A 24,833-nucleotide genomic window follows, 5' to 3' on the forward strand; every position below is an offset into this window, starting at 1 on the left:
CTGAACCCTTCAGGAGTGGATAAGGGGCGGGGCCATGTTGTTCTAACACAACGGCTCCTATTATTACCCTACGGAGGAACAAAGGAGAAGCAGTCTCTACAAAAGAAATTGTGAGCAGAAATCCCATGGGTTTCCACTATAGTCCACCTCTCGACTGCCTATCATGTGGGGAAAAAAAAAACTGTTTCCGCCCTCACAGGGCTGACAGTCTAGTGGGATTACCATATTTATGGAACTGTACAATTAAGTAGCCTGATGATCTCCAACAGCATTCATTTTCTTCTGTCCTTCATAGTTGGTGGTCTCACCACAGCCCATTGCTCCATGACATGGTTTTTAGAATCCTGTCCTAGCTCAAATGGCATGTTAGTTACCCTGTGAATTACCGACACAGGGATAGGAAAAGCAAAGCCAGCAGAGATGGCAAGTTAACTCTGAAAACTTGAGTATAAATAAGGTATAAAACCCCAGGGCTTAGGGCAGAAGCTGCCTTTAAGAAGGTTGGAGGCTATAATCAGAGATGGTTACAGAACGTGCCCATCTAGAGCTGGGAGAGGACAGTCTGGCAACCACTCTGGCCAAATACAGAGTCGGAATGGGCAGAGGTTCGTGCATATGTTTGGTGTGGATTTGAACAAAGTGCATAATTCCTTACCCTCTCTCCTCCCAGAATTAAACCCTAGATTTCTCACAGAACCATCACGAGATCTACATGTGCTTTATATTTAACTCCCAAATAAGAGTAGCTGATTCTTTGAATTCCCTTTAGGGCATCTGTCCCCTCCTCACTCAGCTCGAGAGCCATATTCTCTGCTGTGTGGTCATGATTTGTGTCTGTGGTGGTCAACGATTGCTGTGAAGTCTTAGAGGCAGAGGACAATAAGCATTTCTTCGGCTTGTGGGAGTGCAGATTGAGTGGAGAAGCTCCGTCTCGGGCTGCGGTGGCTCCACTCCCTGCTGCAAGCCTGTGGATCATGTCTGTGGTCTCTGTTCCTCGCATGCTGGTTCTGGGTCTCAGGCCGAAGGGGCAGTGGCTAGCTGGAAAAAGCCCTTTCCTTGGCTTTGTTGGAGGCATAGAAAAAAACACCTGCCTACACATGCAGAGTTCAAGTCTCTTCTTTGCCACATTCACATCGGCTAACACCCTTCTCTCCAAAGCAAGTCCTATGGCCAAGCCCAAAGTATACTCTGGAGGTCTACGCTACCTCTCACGGGAGGAGTTTTGGAATTACACAATGCACTGAGGCCAGTTGTCCCGTGGAGGCTGCCTGAGCACCTCCACATGGGGAGAACTACTCAGCAAACCAGAGTCTTGCTCCAGCAGTAAACACCCCACAATCTTGACCGTAACAGGCAGCTGATCAATGCAGGACTGGACGAATAAATACACACACAGATGAACGGTTGGTATCAGGATGTATCTCATTTGACAGGAAACTTCTAAATATGATGGGTAGCTGTCAAAGAAGTCAGTTGTAACTCTACTCCTACCTACCATGGCTGTCATTCTCACAGCATCTATTATGAAATAGTAACATATTTAGGGAATAGGATATGCCAATCAACACGCCGGATGCATTACATGTGTTCTTTAATTTGCTATTCATAACAACTTTGTGAAGTTAAATATTGCTGCTACTCGTTTTACAGAGGAGGAAACTGAAGCTCAGTGAGCTTACGAATCCCCTAATGAGAAAGTGGCAAAGTCTCTACGTAAGGGGCCTTACTCTGGATGGAACTCAATTATGTAAGACTCCTGTTTCACTTAATTCTCTAGGATGTCTATCAAAGTTGGCTAATTAGATGCTCAAGATGCATAGATCCTTTGGAAAGAAATAATTTAGTGTATATGTGAATAATATCTATTGTTCCATTTACAAATGCTTCTATGAAAAGGGTCATTTTTCTCAGCCTCAGTTTACTCATTTGCAGTTGAATGCAGAAATATTTACCTGATAAGGTTGTTGTGAAGATAAAGTGAGAGGTTATATGTAAAGAGCTTAACTTAGTACAGCTACCTGGGAATAGAAATGGTTCAATAAATGCTAACTGTTACCATCATCATCACCACCACCATCATCATCACCAGCACCACCATCATCACCACCACCATCATCACCATCACCATCACCACCATCATCACCATCACCACCACCATCATCGCCACCACCATCATCACCAGCACCACCATCACCAGCACCACCACCATCATCACCATCATCATCACCACCACCATCATCACCACCACCTTCATCACCGTCATCATCACCACCACCTTCATCATCACCAGCACCATGATGATCACCACCATTATCATTCTTCTCTGCCTCCTCTTTCCCCTCCTTCTCCACCTCACTCTCCACCTGCCTCCTCATCATTGTTGTCCATCCACCACTCCAGTATTCAACATAGCTTATTTAGTGTTGTGTTGGTGATAATATGGTCAAGTTAGTGTCATGGAAATACAGTGCTGAACAGAAAATGTCCTCTTTGTGGTAAATTAAAAAAAAAAAAAGACATCCAAATAAGCCAAAGATGTTTTCCTTATACTCACAGGGCATCTAGAGTCTTAGAGATATTTTCTGTCCTGGCTCATGGCTTTCCCGGTCAGACTGTCTGGGTTGGGAATGTGTCTTCGCAGCTCCATCGTTAGAGACCATCTGGAGGCAAAGGCATTGGGGAGAAAATGACGTTGCTCCAGGGGGCGTCAAGATAATCTTCCCAGAAAGCCATGTCCAATTCTGAATGTCTCTCTAGGAGTAAATACATGAATTAACACAGTTGCATAAATATTTCACTCATCTTATACAGCGTCAGCAGGATTAATTATGCTCTAAAATTAGACCTGGAAAGAGCACAGTGCTGAGCGGTCCCTAATTATTATTCATCCTTTGGAATGGAGTGTTTATCTCTTGTTATAGAGTAGCTTTGGTGGACGATTATGAGTCTAATGAGTGTCAAAAGTATAAAAAAATTTCCTAATGAGCTATGTAAATATAACCTTTAAATGGAGTGTTTGGTTATTGGGGGAACCTCTTATGTGAAGCCTGCCAGGCGTTTCCCCAGGAAAAGGGCTCCTGACCTCCTTTAACAGACACACAGAATCCCAATAAGATCTTACTGTCCTTTTTCTGCCTAACTGTTGTGCCCTTTCTGAAATAATGGAGTGCAGCATGGGGATCTTTCATTCTCAGTAGTTTAGTAACAACACTCAAAGGCACTTTTCAGCATTGATCATCAATATCTAATATTCACTGAGAAACATACATTCTTAGGCACTGATGTCTCAAGAAGGAGATCTCATGGTCTTTTTCCTCCTTCCTTCAAGGAGCTTACCATCTAGTTGGTTGGCAAAGTATGAAATTAAAATATCTAATCTCAAAATATGAACACATTTGTAATAATTCATACATATATGAATTAATATAGATTATATATATGTGTATTTGTGTATATATATATATATATATATTCTTAGGTGTCTTGGATAGGGGAGCAAGTGGTCAAGGAGAAATGTGAGATATACCATTTTTTTTACAACAGAAGAAAGAAAGGACACAGTAAGTCATAAAGAAAATAAGAATCGTAAGATTTCGACAAAGTTGAGAATGGGCCAGAGTTCACAGACCCTCATTCATTAACTTATCCAGCAGCCAGCAAATAACTACTGGGTACCTGGTATCACCCTGGTACCTAAAAGATGACAGCTGAGTGAGTAGATAAAGAATGGGTAAGTCTGGGATCTTTAAAAAACAATGGCATTTCTGGCTTCAAAGGGGAGGTTGAACAGGAGATCCCTTAGTCCCCATCGAGCTCATGAATTTTGCAAATTTTTTTATGTGTTTCTGGGATTTGAAGAGACAGAAGGAAGATCATAGAGGTTAAAGCCCTTTTGATGTACAGAGGGCAGCAAAAAGATATTACGGAGAACAAGATTATATAATAATATTATTCAGAAGCAAGTGATGCTGAGAAAATAGAAGGAAACAATTGATTTCGGCCCATACTCAGTGGTCAGGTGCCATGCCAAACACCTCACAAATGGTCTTAGGAATTCTTCGTACGATATTCTGGAGTAGATCTTCCTGTGTGCATTTGGCAGAGCAGGAAAATGAGGCTCATTTGGGTTACATGAGCTACGGCAGAGCTTCTCAAACCTGAACACGAGCAGGAATCACTAGTGATCTTGTTAGAATGCAGATTCTGTTTCAGTAGGTCTGGGGGCGGGGAGCCTGAGGTGCTGCCCTTCTCACAAGCTCCCAGGCGATGCTGATGCCGCTGGTCTGTGGACCACACCCTGTGTAGACTGTTTCTTCTAGAGGTAAAAATTGAACCAAGTTCGTCTGACTCCAGTTCTGACCATTTTTCTGTTAAACCAGGCTCCTGGGATACATCTCGTTCACTAGTGGCCAGATCACCTTAGCTATAAGTAATATATTTTGTGCTGAGAAGCATTTAATCTTCTTTATATTTTGCTCCAGTTTCATGGTTGTTAGTTTCTTCTTAAACTTAGAAAAACATTACTGCTCCCTGGTGTCTAGTCTGAGTTTGTTGAGCAAATAAAATGAAACACATGTATTCATCATGTATTTCTATAAACCATTTATGTGGTGTATTCCACTGCACTTATATTTAGGTACATAGGAAAGATATCATATGTGAACATTTGAAGGATATGACATGTGCATCTTGTATTAATATTGTATTCTAGGGTGACCAACTCAGCCCTTTCTGCTGGGACTCTCCCAGTTTTAAAAGTAGCTGGAGACCCCAGTTATATCATATTTGGACGTACATGATACGTATCATATATGAAATATTGGCAAGATACCCTCTATATCATTTCAGTTGGACAGGTGCACTGGGTTCCCTTTGTCCCTTTCATACTGCATCTTTGCAAGCAATCGTTTTAAAGACTCAACCAAATTAATAACAAAGTGGAAGGGACCACACACTCAGTGCTTGTATGAATAAGGAGCCTTGCTGCAGTAGAGCTTTGGAAAGCACCACCCCGGATAAGATGCTCACAGATCTTGGAGCGGAGGAGTGCTGGCGGGGCAGGCAGTGGAGAAGCCCCGCTGCCGGCTTCTGAGTGGGTCGGTGTTCACGTTCCTAATTCCTTTATTTGTTGGCAGCTCTTCCACGGAAGCTTGTAGGCTGGCTTTTGACAGTGAGGGACCCCAGACTGCCAGCCAGAGAAGAGAGTGTTTGTGTGATGGCAGAAGTTCTTTGTGCATCTCATTAGGATTCTCATAAATTGCTCTGAGCCCCTGGATGGGTAGCTCATATCCTCAGCACAGTCCTGGTCCAGCTCCCCTGCTTAATATCTTTGGGCTGCTGTCAGAGTCTCTTGGTGAGCTGGACAGCCCTGCAGCTTGGGTGGTGACGGTCACCGGTGCCGCCACTCCAAGAATGGGCACATCCCCACGCAGCCTTTGCACCCGGGCTTAGAGCTGGCTTAGGAATGCTGGGCAGTGTGGGTTGAGGAAATCACTGCAGATGGCCTCACTCCTGAATACTTTCCCCACTCAGCTATCCACAGTATATGAAGTTCCACCACTGAAGGTTTTTTCAGCGTGGATTCTGTCATGCAGCCCCCTTTAAACACGGAGTTCCTTCTTCTATCTGCTCCTGAACCCATGTCCAAATCTGAGACCTGACCCATCCTTCAGCCCATGTGTCCCTCCGTGAAGATTTCCTTAAAGACTGCAGCTCGAAGGGAGATATGCCAATAACTCTAAACCCCTTTAGCTCCGTGCTTACAGCGTTCTTGTGGCCTTTAGCAAAACAAGACACATAAAGGGCTGCGATGGACGTATCTGCAGCTTCCTCACTGTATGGCCACTCTGTTTCTCTGAGTTCCAGTTTCCCCATCTCTATTTTTTTTTCATTTCATCTCTGTTTTTTTTTAATTGAAGTATAGTCAATTTACAATATTGTGTCAGTCTCTGGTGTACAGCATAGTGATTCAGTTATACAAGTACATATGTATTTCTTTTCAATTTCTTTTTCATTATAGGCTATTAAAAGGTATTGAATACAGTTCTCTGTGCTATCCAGTAGGACCTTACTGTTTATCTATTTTTTATACAGTAGTTAGTATCTGCAAATCCCAAAGTCTCAATTTATCCCTCACTCTCCCCGTTTCCTCCTGGTAACCATAAGTTTGTTTCCTATGTCTGTGGGTCTGTTTCTGTTTTGTAAATAAGTTCATTTGGGTCATTTTTTTAAATTGGAGTTCTTTAAGGATTAAGTGTGAGGACAAACATAAAGATATTATCCCGGAGCTTGGCACAAACTAGACACCTACTTGTTGCTGGCCTCTCCGCATCCCCTGTCCCCTGCAGCTCACTGCATTGCAGGTCCCTCGAGGACACACACTTTCATGTCCGTTCTTGTAGCCCTTTCCTCTCCCCTGGACTCACTCACTACTGAACTTAGCACATAGTAGGTGCCCAAATAAAACTCCTGGCATGAATGAATGAACAAATGAATGGATTTGAAATCACTACAGATAGGCACGTAATGGGGTGTCTCTCCAGGACCTTGCTTCAGGCATGTAAGAGTCTCTCCCCTCTCCATAAACCATTGATGTCTCAAAAAAAAAAAAAAAAGAAGGAAAGAAAGAGAAAAAAACACTGCAAATAGACTTCTGTGAGGGTTACTTCATCACTAAAGTATCTTCTCTGATGAAGGGGGTGCTATTTTCTTTGGGAAGGACATCAGGTGTCTCTGGAGAAGAGACTCAAAGAGGTAATCACTAAATCGCTGCCCGGCCTGACAGTCTCCCCAAGCCTCCAACCCCTTCGCCGTAAGACAGGCAAGTTCCTCCACCGTCTAATTTGTATGCTCTAGTTGCCTGGCATCTCTGTTTTACGCTTTCTTTTTAACCCGACTCTTCTGGCATGCGTACAGCCTGCAATATTATTTATTCCCTGGCTTTTAGAACTAGAGGGGATCATAGATTGTGAGTGAGTTGGTGGATTGTGACTTAGGAGGTAAACAAGAGAAAGAGTGTTTTCCTCGGGGTTCGGCGTACTCTAACACTGCCTGTTTGAGAAAGTAAAGTTTTATTGAAACACAGCCACGTCCGTTCCTTCAGGTATTGTCTGGGGCTGCTTTCACTACCGGGCAAGAGATGACTTGCTGCAACAGAAGTTATAGGACCTGCAAAGCCCCAAAGATTTACTCTCTGGCCCTTTATAGAAAAAGTGTGATGACCCTGGACTTTGTCTAGAGAAAGACAAGAAAGGCAGAGAAGACTTGAAATCGTAAGTTGTCCAGTTCCTCTAAAGGAAGGGAAAAGATTCAGATGGAGAGAGGAGGGGAGAAGGGGCAGAGAGGATGGGCAAGGGAAGAGGGACAGGGATATTTGAGGGGAAGAAAGGAAACAAGAGGTGGGAGATCATGATAAAAGAATAAAGAAGAAAAGAACAGTCCAAAAGGAAGGATAGAGGAAGAAATAGGGGAAAAGAGGAGGAGGAATGAGTGAGATGATGGGGAGAGGAGAGATCAGAGAGAGATGTGTGCTCAGGGACCAGTCAAGTACTATTCAGCCTGGGCATGTACAGAGCAGGCTGGGTTTGTTCAACTGAGCAATTAGCCAGTTGCAGATAAAACTGAAGACACGAGGGAGCTGTCCACTGCCCCATCCCGGCTCCGCAGTAAAGCGAGGCACAGACCCCTGGCTGACTCACTCCTGCTCAGAGATGTCTAATCTGTCTCCCGCTGGCTTCCCCTGCCAGCAGCTGTTCGTGACATAGGTCCCTGTGTCCTCAGATGACAGCAACACCCTATGTCAACCAGCAGCCTCGGCCCATTTAAAGAGATAAATGCCAAAAGAGGGAAGGGGGAACTTGTGGGAGACGAAGTACTGAAACGCTGAGAACCTACTTGGAGGGGGTAAGAGACAGTTTCCCACATCTCTAAGTGAAAGTCATCCAAAGCTACCACTATCATTGTTGTTTGTACAGATGTTGATAATGGTAGGTCGCGCTTACAGAGAGATAACTGTGGGTCACAATCTATCTTTATGTGCGTTAGTTTTGTTCAGTCCTCACAGTGATTAAATGGCATGAGCTATGATCATCAATCCCTGTCTACAGATGGGGAGACTGAGTCGCAGGTGGGTTGTGTAATGTGTGAAAGTCCTAAGGGTCCAATCTGATCTAGGCACGCGGGCTCCACGGGCTTCGTTTTAACCGTCCTGCAGCACTACTTCTCCTTTTTCTGAGACCCTCCCAGACATCTCGTAAGGCAGCCTGTCCCATCTGGGCAGGGGCAAAAGCTGCCACTTACATGCAGGTGGGTCAGGATCCAGCCTCTCTTCCTTCCTCTTCCCCTCAAGGATCAGCACCGTCACCTGTAGGTGATGCTGGACCACATAACTTGGCGACAGAGGTTGAGGGTGGGAGACAAAGCGATCTACACTTTTTCCATCTTTCCACGGAGAAGGACTTGTCCATGCCCCAGGCCCTGGCACCGTGGGAACAGGCTCAGCCTAATTTTTGAGATCATTCAACCCTAGCAGTTTGGGGAAAACTCAGGACCCAGAAGCAAGAGATGAGAAGGAATGAAACAAGGACAGAATGCAATTAAGAGGAGTCAGATGTTTGGCCCTGATACAGGCTTGCCGAGCAGCCTCTCCAGGTTCACAAAGACCGCCTTGCTTGCTGGAATTGCTTGCTCCCCACAGAGCTGCTCGGAGCTGCGTAATCCCTAGCACTTCAGAAAGTTATTGTTCCTTGCTAAACGTGTTTTAATCAAATTGAGACTTCAAAGGCAGAAGTCGCAGTTTGGCTGAGCTAGGCTACTCTGTAAATCACGAACTTCTAATCAAGTTAGCAAAGACCAGGTGCTGTTGACAAAGCGCCCCCCCCCCAGTTTCTTCACCCTCCCTCTGCTCATTCATTCATTCATTCTCCCTCTTAGACATCCATCCAGATAGAATAACTGAGCAGATTTTAAGCTCCTGCTGGTGGGATATAAAAATGATTCATGGCTTTTCTCTCTTGCCCTTAACAGTTACCTTGCTGATAAAGATGCTGTTGGCACTTCTCAGTCCAACAGACTTAGTTGAGGGGCCTGTTGAAAATACAGATACCTAATTTTCACCCCATAGGGCATTTTCTGGGTCATTCTAATGCATGATATGGTGTAAGAACTACTCTTTAGAAGAAGAATGTGTAGCACTTAGAAGCCTCTCGGTCTCTGATTGGCGAGTACTAGATATCGATGTCAGTGGCCAACAGATCACCTGTTTGGGGTCCATGAAGTGGGATGTTGGCCCTGTGTTTTATTCATCTTCCCTCTCTCAGGGCTTCTGATTGGATTCTCATATCCAGAGACCTCGGTGACTGTGAAAACCTGAGGAAGAAATGATGTGGAATTCGTTAAGTGTCAGCCCACACCATGACCCCAAGAAGGAACACAGGAGATACAGAGTTAGACTGTGAACAGAAGTAGTCAAATAGGTTGAATGTTTCTCATTCAGAAAGGAACAAAATAGACATGAAAGTGTTTGCTGCTTCCAAAGATTCTGTTTTCACGTATCGACTACAATAACAGCGTTATAATTAAAGCAGGCAAGACTCGAAAGACCCCCATCTGGGCAGTGAATGAGCCAGGGCTTCTCTTGATTAAATTAGATCTGGAATTGGATTTGGATTTGATGGCAGCCCTGATTCCTTACTCCTGCAGGTGTGGTCTCATTGGAACCCACCAGGGACATGTGGTCTGAGACCTCTCCTGATGGCTTGACCGAGCGTAATGTGTTCCTGTGGGTTTCCTTAATGCTCCCACTCTATGCTGGATGACTTTCACATGCCCACAAATCTCATTTATACACAGAATAGCAGCTTTGATGATATATACCCAAAGGGGGTGATGATCAACGACCATTTTGATGCCCCAGCAACCGAGTCACTTCGAGCCTCCTGTGACCTAAAAACTAAGTCCAGGTCAAACTACTCATTTGGAAATGAAATGTTTTCAAAGAAATGCATCGATGCTAAGCAGAGATTAGCAATAATGGGCTTAACTGCTTCTTCACTGGCCTGTGACCAGATGGCACCATAAAAATTAGACTTGTTTATCTCCCTCCTAATTTTAACTGGAGACATTTGGAATAATAATGGAATGGTACTTACTGAAGAAATAGATAAAACCCATAAATATCCTGGAGAGCCATTGACTCTCCCCTCTCTGTGAAGGCTCTGAGGATTTTCATCTGTGTAAGTTCACAGTGAATTTCCCGATAGGTCTCTTGAGATGCAGAGTTGCAGTATTTATTAGCAATCTGACACCAGGATTAGAACAGGTCAGCAGTGCCAAATTTGTGCCTGACAAGCACTGAATCGCTCAAGCCAGCGAAAGTCAAATGTTGAGAGAGCCATTGGAGGTGAAATAAGACATAATGAATGGTTTGCTGGCAAGTCAAACACTGATGTCACAGACCCTCATGTCAGATTTATGGGGTGGATAAACAGTGGCCTCAAATCCCTCTCAGTCTATATTTTTTGAACACTTTGATTTGGAAAGGCAATGAAATGTATACGTATAAATTCACCCCAACCTACTGCCTTAACATAATTATTTTCAATTTATATATTACCTTCCAGTCCTTGTTAGTTGCAGACACATTTCTTTAAGTAAGTATAATTGTTGGTTTCATGCACTTTTATACCCTCCTGTTTCCATGGTGATATATAATCTGGTCTTCACAATTTTTTTAATTTTTGCATAAAATGTCATACTCATTATTAAACCGTAATTCATTACATTATTTTTCTAGTGTTAAACATTTTTTTGGCTAGTATAGATAATGCTGGAATGAACATCTTTCTGCCCTTTTTCTCCTTTGAATTGCTTATTTATAACAAACTCTTAGATATAGAATTTGCAGCATTAATGACTGTATATATTTCTAGGAGTCTTGATGTGTTGTGCCATATTAATGCCCAAAAGATGTGTTCCCATTGAAAACACTTCTAATGATGAATAGATGGACCAGTTTCACAACAGCCTAGCAGCATGGAACGTTATCATTTATTTTGCTATTTTAGAAGGTGTAGTGGGCTAACTCATGGTTGCCTTAATTTGAATTCCTTCAAACATTGGTGGAAACAAATTTAAAAATGTGAGTTGTCTTCTCATCTTTTGGGGGCATTTAACTCTTCTTACATATGAATTTTAATGGCATTTTGTATATCTTAGTAATTTATTAAAACTTTGGTTGTGCCATTTCACACACAAAAGTCATAAATGTAGCTGCTTGGAGTGTAGTTAAGAACAAAGGCTTTGGGTTCAAATATAAGAACTGACCTTTACTAGCTCAATGATCTTGGGAAATTTACTTACCCTTTTTAAGGGCCGGTTTCCTCCTCTTTCAGTTGGGAATTATAATGGCACAAACCTCACTAATATAAATTGGTTTATACCCATCAAACTGTAGGTACCCACTAAGTATCATAGATCATAAATAACAATGATTAAATTGGGATTTAGTCTTGTTCATGTCTATAGTTTTGTTTACTCATTTTATTTCCTTTTTTCATGGCTTAAATTAGGATTCTGCAAACTATGGCCCCCACTGGCCCATTGCCTGTCTTTATAAATAAAGTTTTATTGGAACACAGCCACATCCATTCATGCACTATGTGTTTTTATGGCTGCTTTCAAGCTACAAGGACAGAGCTGAGTAGTTGTGACAGAGGCCATATGGCTCGTAAAGCTGAAAATATTTACTGATTAGCCCTTTACATAAAGAAAAAGATTGATGACCTCTGGCTTAAGTTATAAAAGTAAAATATGCTCTTTTTAAATAATTCCAACAATATGGAAGAATTTAACATAGCTCAGGCTCCTTCATTCTTTGAGATATTTTTCTTTGTTTAAAAAAAAAGTTTGTATTTCTTAAAAAATGAGGGTTTTTTTTTTCTGTTTGGGAAAACTCTCCACTTTCTTGTTATTCCCACTCTTGACCCCCAAAGTGGAAGAACACCTTACACCTCTGCTCTGCCACTCTTCTTTTTTCCCTTCTATAAACTATAACATACAGTCAGCCTTGGTATCTGTGGGGAGTTGGTTCCGGGACCGCGTTGGATACCAAAATCCGCAGCTATTCACGTCCCTCATATAAAACAGCATAGTATTTGCATATAACCTACACACATTCTCCCGTACACTTTAAATCATCTCTGGGTTACTTTTAATACCTAATACAATGTAAATGCTATGTAGATAGTTGTAAATACAATGTAAATGCTATGTAAATAGCTGTGGGTGCACTGCAAATCCAAGTTTTTCTTTTTGGAACTTTTTGGAATTTTTTTCCTGATGATTTTCAGTCTGTGGCTGCTCGAATCAGATGATGCAGATACAGAGGGCCAACTGTGCATTCATTATATGCCGCAAATCTCAATGCCCAATTAATTTCTATGTAACTGTGTAGTTGCCAAACAGATTGAGGTCTAGAACTTGATCAGCACCCTGGAAAGCTCCCTTATGGCCTCTTCCAGCCAATATCTCTCCCAGAGGTAACCACCATGCTTCCCTCCATGATCATGGATAGATTTTGCCTTCTTTTGAATTTCAAATTAATAGTGGAATCATACAACATATATTCATTTGTGCCTTTTATGACATGGATCCAAGTTACTGCATGTAACTAGAGCTTACTATTTTTTCATTACTATGAGATATTCCATTGTACAAATACACTGCAATTTATATATACACTTGCCATTGATGGGCATTTGTGTTATTTCTCATTTTTGTCTGCTTTGAACATACCTGCACATATTTTTAAATATATTTTATGTATTTAGTATTGCACTATATTTTATTTTGGCAGGGGTGGGGGAGGTAATTAGGTTTATTTGTTTTTAGAGGAGGTACTAGGGATTGAACCCAGGACCTCATGCATGCTCAGCATGTGCTCTACCACTTAAGCTACACCCTCCCCGCTACTTGCACATATTTTTGGTGCTTGTAGGCACTCACTTGTTGGAGGATACACCCAGGAATGAAATCACTGGGCCATGGGGTGTGCATCTACTCCGCTTCAGTACTCCCTTCCAAACAGTTTTCAGAAGAAGTACAATTTACATTCCCACCAGTGGTGCAGGTGGTTCCTCTAACTTCTGAGTGCTCCGTTTCTACCTTTCATAAGAGAGGTAAAGCTGACGTGTGTAACTGAACTCTTGGTGGGTTCCTCGACGGCTGTGTGGTTGGATGTTCTTGTTTGATCACAGCCAATAGTTTAGAGATCCGGATTCCTTTCTCAGCTCTTTGCTGTGACCTAGGCTGCATCCTTAGCAGAATGGGGGGAGAGGACGGCTGTGTCTGCCCCACACACCCTCCTGGGTCGGAATCTGAACCTGAGTTCTCTCCTACCCCCACAGGCTCTCCCATTCATCCCTGGCCACGTGCTCGCCCCCTTCTGGTACTCAGACTTGGTATACGGGGTGGGGGGTGGCAAAAGGACCACCTCCTTCCCTAACAGGGAGGGAGGCTGTCATCAAAGCGAGATCCTTGAGGTCCTAACCCAGCCCTCCACATCACCCTCCCACTCTCCAAAGAAAGAGAAACTGGGTCTTCTGCTCTGGTTATGGACAGCTCTGACCACAGGCCCAGGGCCTTCCTGTAAAGGCTCCATTTCTCCCTCCTCTTTCCTCCCTCTTTGCCTCCCTCCTTCCTCTACCCTTTTCTTTCCTTTTCACTCTCTCCTTCACTTCTCCTTCAAGCCACAGCCAAGTCCTGAGTGCCCACTAAGCCCCCTGCACCGTCCTAGCATTGGGAAATGCCGAGCAATTGGACAATGGGTGTGCCCCTTTTGTTTAAGGACTTTACCATCTCAGAGAGCCTGTTGACAACACTTCAGTGAAAAAGGAACTGAAAAGCAGTGATGTCATGTTACTTGCTGAAAGAAAGAAGACATTTCTTGGCATGGGTTGTGGGATTATTGCTATCTTTTTCTCTTTTTTTCCCTGCATTTACAACCTTTTAAAACACAAGGATCTCTGTGATATTAAAAAGTCCTCGCACTCTTACACAATGAGTCATAGGATTTCGAGGCCATTGATTGAGAAAATGTGCAATGGCAAAAAGTTACTGTGAATTCATTTAAGCTCACAAATGCATATGCCTTTTCAGTTGTCACAACTTGACCACCGATATGTGTGTGACGCAAATTGATGAAGCCGACCCCAGAAGTGCTTGGTATGCACAGGATTTCCTGGGCTTCTTGCAGTTTTTCTGCAGTCTTACTCCAGAGAATTATTTCTCACCAACTCCACCCTCTAATGGAAAATTGTGACCAAGCACATTGTTTGAATGTTTGATGGAGTTGCCCAATCCTCTCTCCTTGTTTTCCTTTTTCTTCCTCAAGAGACACAGGTTGGGGACCTGTGTGCATAAAATTCCCCAGTTCCAACTTGCACAGTTGATCGTGTGGCCTATGAAGTCCCAGCCAGATGGCGACAAGCAGCAATGAATCCTACAACACTTGAGCTCCATCCGCAGAGCAGAGACCTCAGTTGGAAGGTGCTGGTAAAACATTTATGCCAAAGACAGCCTGTCTCTGCATCTAATGGGATACATTTAAGCCTAGTCCTATTTTTATTTTGGTTTTGTGACTTCTCAGCATTATACAGAAATGGAATATTCTGACATTTAAATAGGGAGATTTATCTTCCAAATTCAGTCTATTTGTATCCAGAAGCTTGTACCATTCCTCTCCTTCCCCCTCCCCACCCCGCAAAGGTACTTTTTTCCTCTCTGGCAAATTGTTCAAACTGGAGATCATGGATACAGAAGTCCTAGGCTCCAGAATGCTATTATTTCCAGATCCAAGGTCACCTGGCTTTCGGTCAAGAGTGTGGAATCGGTGTAGCCAAGGCCCCACAGTCAGTGATCAGATGGTCTGGCTGACCTGACTCTGTTCCAAAGCCACAGACTATGTTCCTGATCTGACCAGCAGCTTCCTTCCAGAGCAACTGGTAAGGAAAGGCCTTGGCCTCAACACTGCAGCCCCCAGGCCGTCCTCACTCCTGGGACTGCAGTTCTGAGCTCACAGAGACCAAATCTGTTCTCGCTGAGAGCACTAGCCTGCCGACAAGGGTGCTCTAGATTTTCTACAAAGAAAGTTGTTCCTTTGCCATTTCCAATTCCATTCGGGCTTCTGAGAAACCCAGAGTGGCCAGTCCCTGGGCAAGACATGAAACAGAATTGAAATGGGGTCACTTTCCCTGCTGGGGTTCACAGCAAACCCTGATGGGACCAGCAGCAGCCTCCCCCTGACGTCATTAGGCTCTGGATGGAAGGCGGTTCTCTGTGGGGAACCGCCAGCCTCTGTCACTGGGATCTGTGATTGGAACTTACTTGCCCTTGATTTTGGGGTTTCAGAAACTTTTCCTGACCCCTTTGCCTGGAGTTTCACAGATTCCTTCCTCTCCTGGGTTCTTGCTGATCCTCAGATCATGGAATCAGAAGCTGATCAAGGAGAGGAGCCTTGTGTCATCGACAGTTTTGTGGGCCAGCTACAATGTGCCGAGCCCAGTGCCGGGGACTGGGGACACAGGAAGGGTAAGACAAGACCTCCATCCTGAATAAACTCACCTCCCAGTGGGGAGAACTTAGAAGCAAGTGGCTACTCTATTCCAGTGCGACAGATTCTCTGCTGATATCCAGGATGTCATGGAAGGAGAAACCAGTCTCACACTTACCTCCCTGTGCGTTCAGGGGAGACCTCCTGGAGATGGAGACCTCTGAACTGCACCCCAAAGACAGCCATTGCCAAGCTTTCAGCATGATACCATGCTACTGGAGATCCAGAGTAAATTGTTACGGGTGGCAGGGACACTGATGACAGTTTACAGTGGACCCTCATCAGCAGTTTCTTGCAGATAGGTTTCTCCCAGTCACTATATCTCCTGGGAACAGGAGACTTTAGTCTACACCTACTGCCTGCCTCTGAGACCAGGGCAGGACTGGGGTAGAACCTACTGGTGACCTTCCTGCACACTATATAGCACCGTTGTTCAAACTTACCATTGCCCCACCCACCTGTCAGAGCCAACCTTATGTGTGGTGTCTGATCACTGGCCAGGATGACAGAAACTTGGACAGCAAGTGAAGAATTGGGGGTCCACCAAGCATACAGCTGGTCTCATCGACAGCCCCCTGCTCCCAGGATACCTCAAACTCTTTAGCACGAGAGCAGAGTCCTTTGCCATCTGGCTTCTGCCCTTCAGGCCCCTCCTTTGATCACTTCTTTGTTCTCTTGAAGTTTGAACCATTCTCTGATCTCAGAACACTCCTTGCTTCTTGCTGCCTCCAGCCCTATGCAAATCCAGTTATCTCATTTTGCATGACTGTCTCTCCCACAGGACTGTCTCTCCCACAGGACTCTGAGCTGGTAGAGCCCAAAGACTGTGTGCTATTCATCTCTCTGAAAATACAGAGATGCCGACCTCGGGCTCAGTGCTTTAGAAATGTTCTTTTTTCAATGAATGAATGAATGAGTGAATGAATGAGTGAGGGAGGGAGTCAGGCACAACAACCAAATGAAGTCCTCAGAGACCCGAAAAGCATTCTCTTCCTTCACTGGAAATGAAACAGAACATTAAACCCAGCTTCTCAAAACCACACACCATTTCTGTACCACCACTGCCTGGGGTCAGGTGCTTTGGCCAGAAACCATGGCGGGGGGGGGGGGGAAGTATGTAGATGTGTGCCTGCAAGGTTTTATGCGTGGGATGATTTTAGAAGGTGTATTTCAGTACATTCTAGGGCCCTGGACAAAGCCTAAAGGGTACAGGTTCAAAATGGACTTTTTACAACCGACCTCAGGGGAGAAGCTCTGAGGCGGTCTGAAGGCTAGTCACATTGCAGGCTATAAAATCCTTTCCCAGAGCAATTCCCTTAGCACTCAGACAGCCTCGCAGAATAGGATGAAATCTAATCTGAAAGGCAGCTGCAGGCCCTTTGGAAGAGCAGGGACTGAGTCTGAGGACAGAGAAGGAATGGATTTCTCTTGACTTTGGACACAGCAGATTCTTACTGGAGGGCTCAGCCTTCTCTCTGGACGTGCATTCTTGGAATCGTAGACTCGGTGAATTGGAAGAGCACAGGAAGGGGTATGTGGTCCATCTCCCCTCCCCCGCCCAGCTTCCCTGACTTCAGGTAGGAAATAATGATGTCTCCAGTGATTCTTACAAAGTAATTAGTGTGTGCCTGCAGCCTCACTTAATTCCAAAAAAACTCCTGTGAGGTTAATACTGTTGCACTGCATTCAGTAGATATTAGAACTGACCTCAGAGAGACTGAACAAGTTCCTTAACCTCTCTGTGCCTCATCTGTAAAATGGGTGTGATAATGGCACCAGCCACATTAAGCTGATAAGAGGGCTGCATGGGTGAATTCTTGAAAACTCTACTGTCTGAAGCAGAATAGAATTTATGTAACTTCGATAAATAAAAGAATAGAAAAATAGAAGAATGGATGAGTGGATGGATAGATAAGTAGGGTATATGAATCAAGATCAAGTGGGCAGTTAAGTGTGGAAGGCAGGAGCTGATTGCAGGCGGTCTGACTCGAATGCCGCCTCCTGCGGCCATCTAGACTTTATAGAACGATTCCACTTGCGCCCTAAGCCCTTCAGCGAAGGGTGCTCCCTTTTGTAGTTTATTCTAGTGTTTTACCTGAAACATTCCTTCTTTTGATTTCTTGGATGGTGTCTACTGGAATTTTTACTTACTCTTTTTTGCAAATCTGAGTCCCATGGCTTCTGCCTTGCGAGCGGATGGATAATGCAAGAAGGGCCCGCGCTGCCTGTGTCCCTTCCGCACCTTTGGTCTGCCCCGCCCCGTACAATTCATGCAGCCTCGTGCAGCAGCATCTAAGCAGCTGATAGAAGCAAGTCTCAGACACAGCGTAACTATTCTCGTCTGTTCCCGTTTAGATTTTATATCTTTCTGGCCCCTGCCTTTTGAAGCACCGCCACTCTGCTTTTTAACTAGCAGCATTGGGCAGGGAGAAAACTCTGACGCCCTGCTCTCCATGCAGGACTTCACAGCCTTCCTTTGGGTGGTATGCAGAGCTCAGAGACCAGATACATGTGGCTGGCAATGTCTTCTCCCCTGAAGCAGATATAGGAAGAACTTTTGAACAGACATGACTTCTGTGGATGCAAAGGCATTTTCAAGTGCACATGAGCTTCTGGTCGTTAGCGGTATAAACAGAGGGAGAGATCTTCCAGCATTATGCAGGACCAGCTCTCTCAGGTGTGAGAAGACGACAGCACGGCCCTGGCTGCAAACCCAAAGCTGTCCAGGCTCCCTTGGCTTCCCAGAGAACCTTCAGCTTTTGTCTTCCCAGCAAGAGTAAGTCTGCTTCAGGAAAGACGTTTAATTGTCCCCTTTACTGGCTCCAGCTCCTAAGATCACATTGACAAAGATCATGGCCTGTTTGTAATGGGAGAAACTGGCATGGAATGAACATTATTCCAAACGACATTTGCTGCTTAACCCTAGCTAAAGACGTTCATACTTCTCAGCCTTTTACGCTAAAGCCCCCTGCAAGTTCCCTTTTGCTCTGCAGTTCCTCTATTTATGCGGCAGAAAAACTCACCCAACAGAGCTGCCCATTTTCTGCAATGCCGCCTGATTTAAGCCTGGAGATGTAAGGAAAGAAACAGAAACAGAAAATATAGATCCAATGCTTACTACATGCCGCAGGCCCTGAGAAATATCAAAATCATGAAACATAGTCCCTGATTTCCCGCAAGGAAATTACAATATGCTTGAGTAAATTAAAAACGAAATTAGAAAGCATTTGAACTACAGTTTAGTGCCCAAGTAGGAGAAGGCCACGAGGCAGGAAATGAACGACCAGGAGATGATTGAAACAGGTTGTAATTGGTATTGAGAAATGTGCGTTTGTTTTTTCCTTTCGGGATGTGGGTCTGGCTTACCAAGTTGACCTACTTCAGAGAAAGATGTTTGGGCAAAGGGCGGAGGAAAAACAATCCTTGTATTTACATCCTGAAAAGGATCAAAATGATGTTACTTCTGGTGAGACTGACCCTGTTACAGGCATACAAAGCTGGCTGTCTTTGGGACAACACCAAAAGTAAGACGTGCTGGGAATTTGGCAAATCATGGTGAGAAGACCCGTTTTTGAGCCCTCGCCAACTCCAAAAGGAGGGGGAAAGTCAACAGCACGTAGTATTTTTGAAGGGATGGCATTGATGTTTGGGGGACAGGAGGAAGCAATAATGCAAATCTTAAAGTACATGGTGGGCAGAGGACTTTGGACGAGTTAATGGTGGTGTTGGGTGGATAGTGAGATAAAACTACTGAGTGTCTCATGACATTTGTGACTGCGTGAAAGCACTGAGGGCCGTTGAAAGGAAAGGAATTGAAATCAAGATATCCCTTCTCATCTCTCTGCTTGTACTAGCACCCTTCCCTGTGGGTGAAGAGTTTATAAGAGGATGTGTTTTCTATTTTTTTCCTCCATAAACATGTACACTTTTAAAAAATTGTGATTAAAAAAGTTACACATGTATATATGGCGGTGGTACAATGGAAAACTAGACTGTGGGACCCCTTCATGCTACAAACACATACAAATACAGGATTATAGGCGTGTATGCACACACATGCCTGCACAACGCACAACCAAGAACTCCTTAGGTGCCAGAAACAGAGGGGACTGGGATATTCTCGTGGTATGTTTCAGCTGAGGTGCCTATGGGGATGGAGGCAGTAGGGGTGGAGCCTGGGGCTTTAACATCCACATGGGGCCCCTAAACTGTGCAAGGAGAGAGGAAAATGATACCACTGCATAAATCTGCTGTAGACAGTCAATGAGGACATGAAAAGGAGATTAGAAAAATCTGTCCATCAACACAAAGGAAGTATAAGGAGCTTGCCGTTCGTTTGAAGCTGAGTGGGAAATTAAAACGCAAATGAGCATGGAGGTCTAAACGTATATTACTTAAATGGGGAAGTAATGATAGTAAAATTTATTTTATACAAAAACTGGTACATTGAAAGCCCCTGGAGCCATGGCAGAAATAAGCCCAGAACCTCTCTGTAGGGACATTTCTGTAGCTCAGTATTCTTGGGAGCTCCAGGAGGTTTGGGGGGGGCAAATAGCTCTGCTGAAGATTAGCCCATAATCAAAAGTTACAAATATCACAAGGAAGTGATCCACCATGAGAGTCAGCACACGCAGCAAACAGAAGAATGAGAATCCCAAGGACTAAGATAGCAGGGAGAGGATGCAGGGCTGAGAGTAATCAGAGAGACTGGAGGTTTGAAATTATTAAATGTATAAAAGTTTTAAAAATTATAACAGAAGAGTGTAATGTTATGATTAAAAAAACAGTAGAATTTTAAAAGAGCCAGATGAATGTCACACAATTAAAATAGATTAAAAATTAAAACATAAAGCCAAATATTACTAATGAATGAACAAATGAGCTGGAAAATAGATCTGTGGGATTCATCTAACTGCAGGGCAGAACAATAAAGGAATGGAAAATATGAAAACAAGGTTAATAACCTAGAGGATAGAATGAGAAGGTCTAGAATATTTTTAACAAAATTTTCAGAAGGGAAAAACAAGATAGGGTTATCATGTGTCATTAGGGAAATGCAAATGAAAACAACGTGATACCAGTACACACCTGATTGGAATGGTCCAAATCCAAAGCACTGACCACACTAACCAGCACTGGTGAGGCTGTGTCATGTGAACAGGAACCTCGTTCTTTGCTGATGAAAATGTAGAATGGTACAGTCACTTTGGAAGACTGTTGGCATGTTCCTACAGGTTAAACACAGGCTTATCACACAATCCAGCAGTGATGCCCCTAGGTGCTTGCCCAAATGAGTCAAAAACTTACATCTGCACAAAAACCTGCACATGAATGTTTATAGAAGCTTTAGTCATAATTACCCCACGGTGGAAGCAACCGTGCTGTCCTTCAATAGGTGGATGGGTAAACAAACCACACATCCATGCAATGGAATATGGTTCAGTGATAAAAGGAAAAGATCTATCAAGTCGTGGAAAAATACAGAGTAACCTTAAATGCATCTTGTTAAGAGAAAGAAGTCTGTCTGAATAGGCTATAGACTATATGTTCCCAGCTATATGATGTTCTGGAAAAGGCAAAACTATAGAGACAGTTAAAAGGTCAGTGGTCGCCAGGAGTTGGAATGCAGGGTGGGAAGGGATAAAGAGTTGGAGCACGGGGGGTTTTTAGGGCAGTGAAACTATTCTGTATGATACTGTAACGGTGGACACATGACATTAAGCATTGGCAAAACGCACAGGACTGTACAGCACAAAGATTGAACCCTAATGTCAACTATGGGCTTTAGTTAATAATAATGTATTTGGTTCATAAATTATAAAAATATACCACACCAATGCCAGATGTTAGTAGGGAAAACAAAGGGATACGGGAAGAGGGAGTATATGGGAACTCTGTACTTTCTGCTCAGTTTTTCTCTAAATCTAAAACTATTCTAAAAAATAAAGTCTATTAATTTACTAAGATGAGGAGAGTTAATAGTCAAAGCAACAATGGGTGAAATTTTTCCAGAATTAAAGTTACGAGTTATCAGGTTGACAAAAGTCACACTGAGTCCAGAGAAGAACAAATAGAACACATCCACACCTAGATCCCACACCAGAGACAAAACGAAATTCTCAAAAGCGATTAGAAAAAAAATAGATTGCACAGTAATGACAAATAGATTATGAGCTGACTTCTCAACAATTACAGTCTAGATCAGAAGGACACTTAATCACGTCTTCAAAAGGTCAAGGAAAAATAATTGTCACCTTAAATTTCTATGCCCAGCCAAATCATTCAAGAGTGACAACAAGTCAAAAGCAATACACACAAATTTCACAGAACTGAAACAAGAGAGCAGTGTGAAAGCAGTAATTATGATTAATCTCTTCAAAAGAAAATCAAACATCTTGAGTATAGTTGGAGTATAGTTGGGGTACAATGTTATATTCGTTTAAGGTGTACAACATTGAGATTCAATATTTTTATAGATCATCCTCTGCTTAAAGTTACTGCAAAACAATGTCTGTGTTTCCCTATGCTGTGCAATATATCCTTGTTTTTGTATATTTTATACATAGTGGTTCCTATCTCTTAATCTCATACCTCTATCCTTTATATCATCTTAGAGATTATATGTGTGTACAGTGTAGTCACACTATTCATTTAATGCTATCTGCATTTTTCTTGATTTTCACTGTTCTTGAAGGATAATTGTTAAAGGCTGAATCATACTGTAAGTGCTGTAGTTTAGTGAATTGCTAGACAGCATAATTGCTAGACATTTAGACCAAAGAATTTCCTCTTAAATGGCAAGTGGATAGAATGCATGTAAAAGAGAGACAAATAACACCAACCATGCCTACTTTTTTTTCCCAATGAAAATCCACCTGCTTCTTTAATTGCCTGCCGAAGTGGGGAGGTATTTAGTTTGCAAGGGGCCATTCGGAGCCAATGGGGACATTTCTTTCCAATGAACACTTTGTGCCCTAAGTGCACTGTTTGAGGTGACTTTTAGGAGTAATCCTGAATGTTCTAAAGGAAGAGGAAAGAAGCAGCTAGTATATTTGAAGACGACCGTGTACCAGGCACTTTGCTAGGCACTTCCTTCACAACGGCTCTTACTTAGGAGAACTCAGCATGAGCCACGCACTGCATTTAGGAATTGTGCACGTGTCCTCCCTAGAACTCAGGGAAGTGTACACTATCATTATACCCATTTCACAGACTGGGTAACTGTGGCTCTGAAGTCACACAGCTAGTAAATGATGAAGCCATAATTAGAATGTGAGTCTTTCTAAATAACCTGCTGCCAGTTTATCCCGTGTCCAGTTCTAGGCTTGGGTAGATGTTGGGGGTGGGGATAGAGGAAAGCAGGGTGGGAAGAACATAATAATTAGGACCAAACAAAGAAAAACAGGGATGTATCAACTTCTCCCTATCCATGATCTCATCTCATCCTCCGATCCTGCGTAATACTGTTGTCATCCTCATCTTCACCCAGCAAGGGAGTGCACGCAGACCAGTCCACTTGCCTCGAGGTGGCACCGAACACGGGGGCGTCCGCCCCGCGGTGCCTGCCCCGCCCCTCACTGCCTGTGGCTCTTGTCTCCTGTCCAGGTGAGATGGAGGAGCTGGAGACCCTGTGGCTCACGGGGATCTGCCACAACGAGAAGAACGAGGTGATGAGCAGCCAGCTGGACGTTGACAACATGGCGGGCGTCTTCTACATGCTGGCGGCCGCCATGGCCCTCAGCCTCATCACCTTCATCTGGGAGCACCTCTTCTACTGGAAGCTGCGCTTCTGCTTCACAGGCGTGTGCTCCGACCGGCCGGGCCTGCTCTTCTCCATCAGCAGGGTCAGTACCCCGGGCAGACGCTTCCCTCTGTGGCGTGCAGGTCCAGAAAGGCATGGGGCTCTCAGAGAGTCAGGGATTCTTGACTCCGGGAGCGGGGAAAGGGGCTGCACATCCTCCCCTCACTCCTCACCCCTTCCTGGACTTTCCGGAAGCGCAGCCAGATTCTGTGTGTTCGTAAGCCAGATGATTGTGTGAGCCAGAGAGGGAGGGGGGATGGGTAAGGCAGACCGGGCGGGAGGGAAGTAGCACAGGTGAAATGAAAAACAGCAGCTGAACCTGGGTGTCAAGGGAACAGCGGAGGATGCTGAGGACTGTGACGCATTGCATAATACCCTCCACACCTAAAGAGGGCAGCTGTCCTCAGCTCCTGCTGAGTGTCCTCTTAGAGGGGTGCCGGCATAAAGACTGCAGGGAATGCAGTCTTATCAGGTCCTCCAGTTTGCAAAAGAGAAATTGGTCACCTGATTATATATGAAACCTTTCCATTTTTAAATATTCGTAACTAATTCCATTGAAAAACAGAAAAACACCAAAACACCATCTGGGCCAAACACAGCCAGTCTGTGGCCTCCCTCACAAGCCCTCAGATTTGCTACACACCATTACAATTCCTGTGCAGGAGGTCACGATGTTTGCATGCGTTCCCACAGACCATGTGTGACAAAACGGAACCTACATGCAAAGCCATATTGTGTGTGTGTGTGTATGTGTGTGCATCTACCACATCATAGGTGCATGTGTGATGCAACAGAGCCTGAAGTGAAACACAGGCAGGAAGAACCATGAGAAAATGCACACACATCAAACAGGAAGCAGTTGAACCCGACACAAACGACAGCCCGGAACACACATGCTCTAGTGAGTGGACTCACGTGCGAGCCACTGCACTACATGGCACGTGTGTGTTGCAGGGAAAGGTACACGTGGCATCCTTCATAAACAATGACAGTCACGGAAAATGCTCATATCTGTGGGGTGCACATATGTCCCAGGCACCATAGGAAGACTTCACACTCTTCACCTCATTTAACCTACAAGCCAATTCTGTGACACAGGTACTGATGTTGACCCAGGTTACAGATGGCGGAATCAAAGGGATGAGGTGAGAGGAATTACCCAAAGGCCGCATGGCCTTTGGTGGAGCCAGGATTTGACTCTAGGTGTAGTTAAATCCGGAGGCTACCCTCTTACACAAGCAACAAACATCGAATACAGACAACACAAGAGATGTGATACAGATGGTACCACACAATGTGCATGTGCACATAACTCATGTCATATGTGTCTACCTGTTCAAAGCAAGCAAGTCACTTACTAGCATCACAATAAAAGCACATACATACATATCATTCACTCATCTTCTAATACAGTAAACATTACCT

The 24,833-nt window shown here is 44.0% G+C and overlaps 1 protein-coding gene across 5 annotated transcripts in view; it reads left to right on the plus strand.

Annotated features, from left to right (window-relative positions):
• Nucleotides 1-24,833, plus strand: part of GRIN2A (glutamate ionotropic receptor NMDA type subunit 2A) — a 420,782-nt gene that overhangs the window by 377,049 nt on the left and 18,900 nt on the right. For all 5 annotated transcript variants that reach the window (XR_012061040.1, XM_072942222.1, XM_072942225.1 and 2 more), the window contains one exon: nt 23,213-23,451. Coding sequence is in view for 4 of the 5 variants with exons in the window: in XM_072942222.1 (XP_072798323.1) it covers nt 23,213-23,451 (239 nt within the window). In the remaining variant the exon portion in view is untranslated. The remainder of the gene's footprint in view (nt 1-23,212; nt 23,452-24,833) is intronic.

Source organism: Vicugna pacos, chromosome 18 (genome assembly GCF_048564905.1).
Source record: "Vicugna pacos chromosome 18, VicPac4, whole genome shotgun sequence".
In the NCBI taxonomy this organism is placed as follows: domain Eukaryota; kingdom Metazoa; phylum Chordata; class Mammalia; order Artiodactyla; family Camelidae; genus Vicugna; species Vicugna pacos.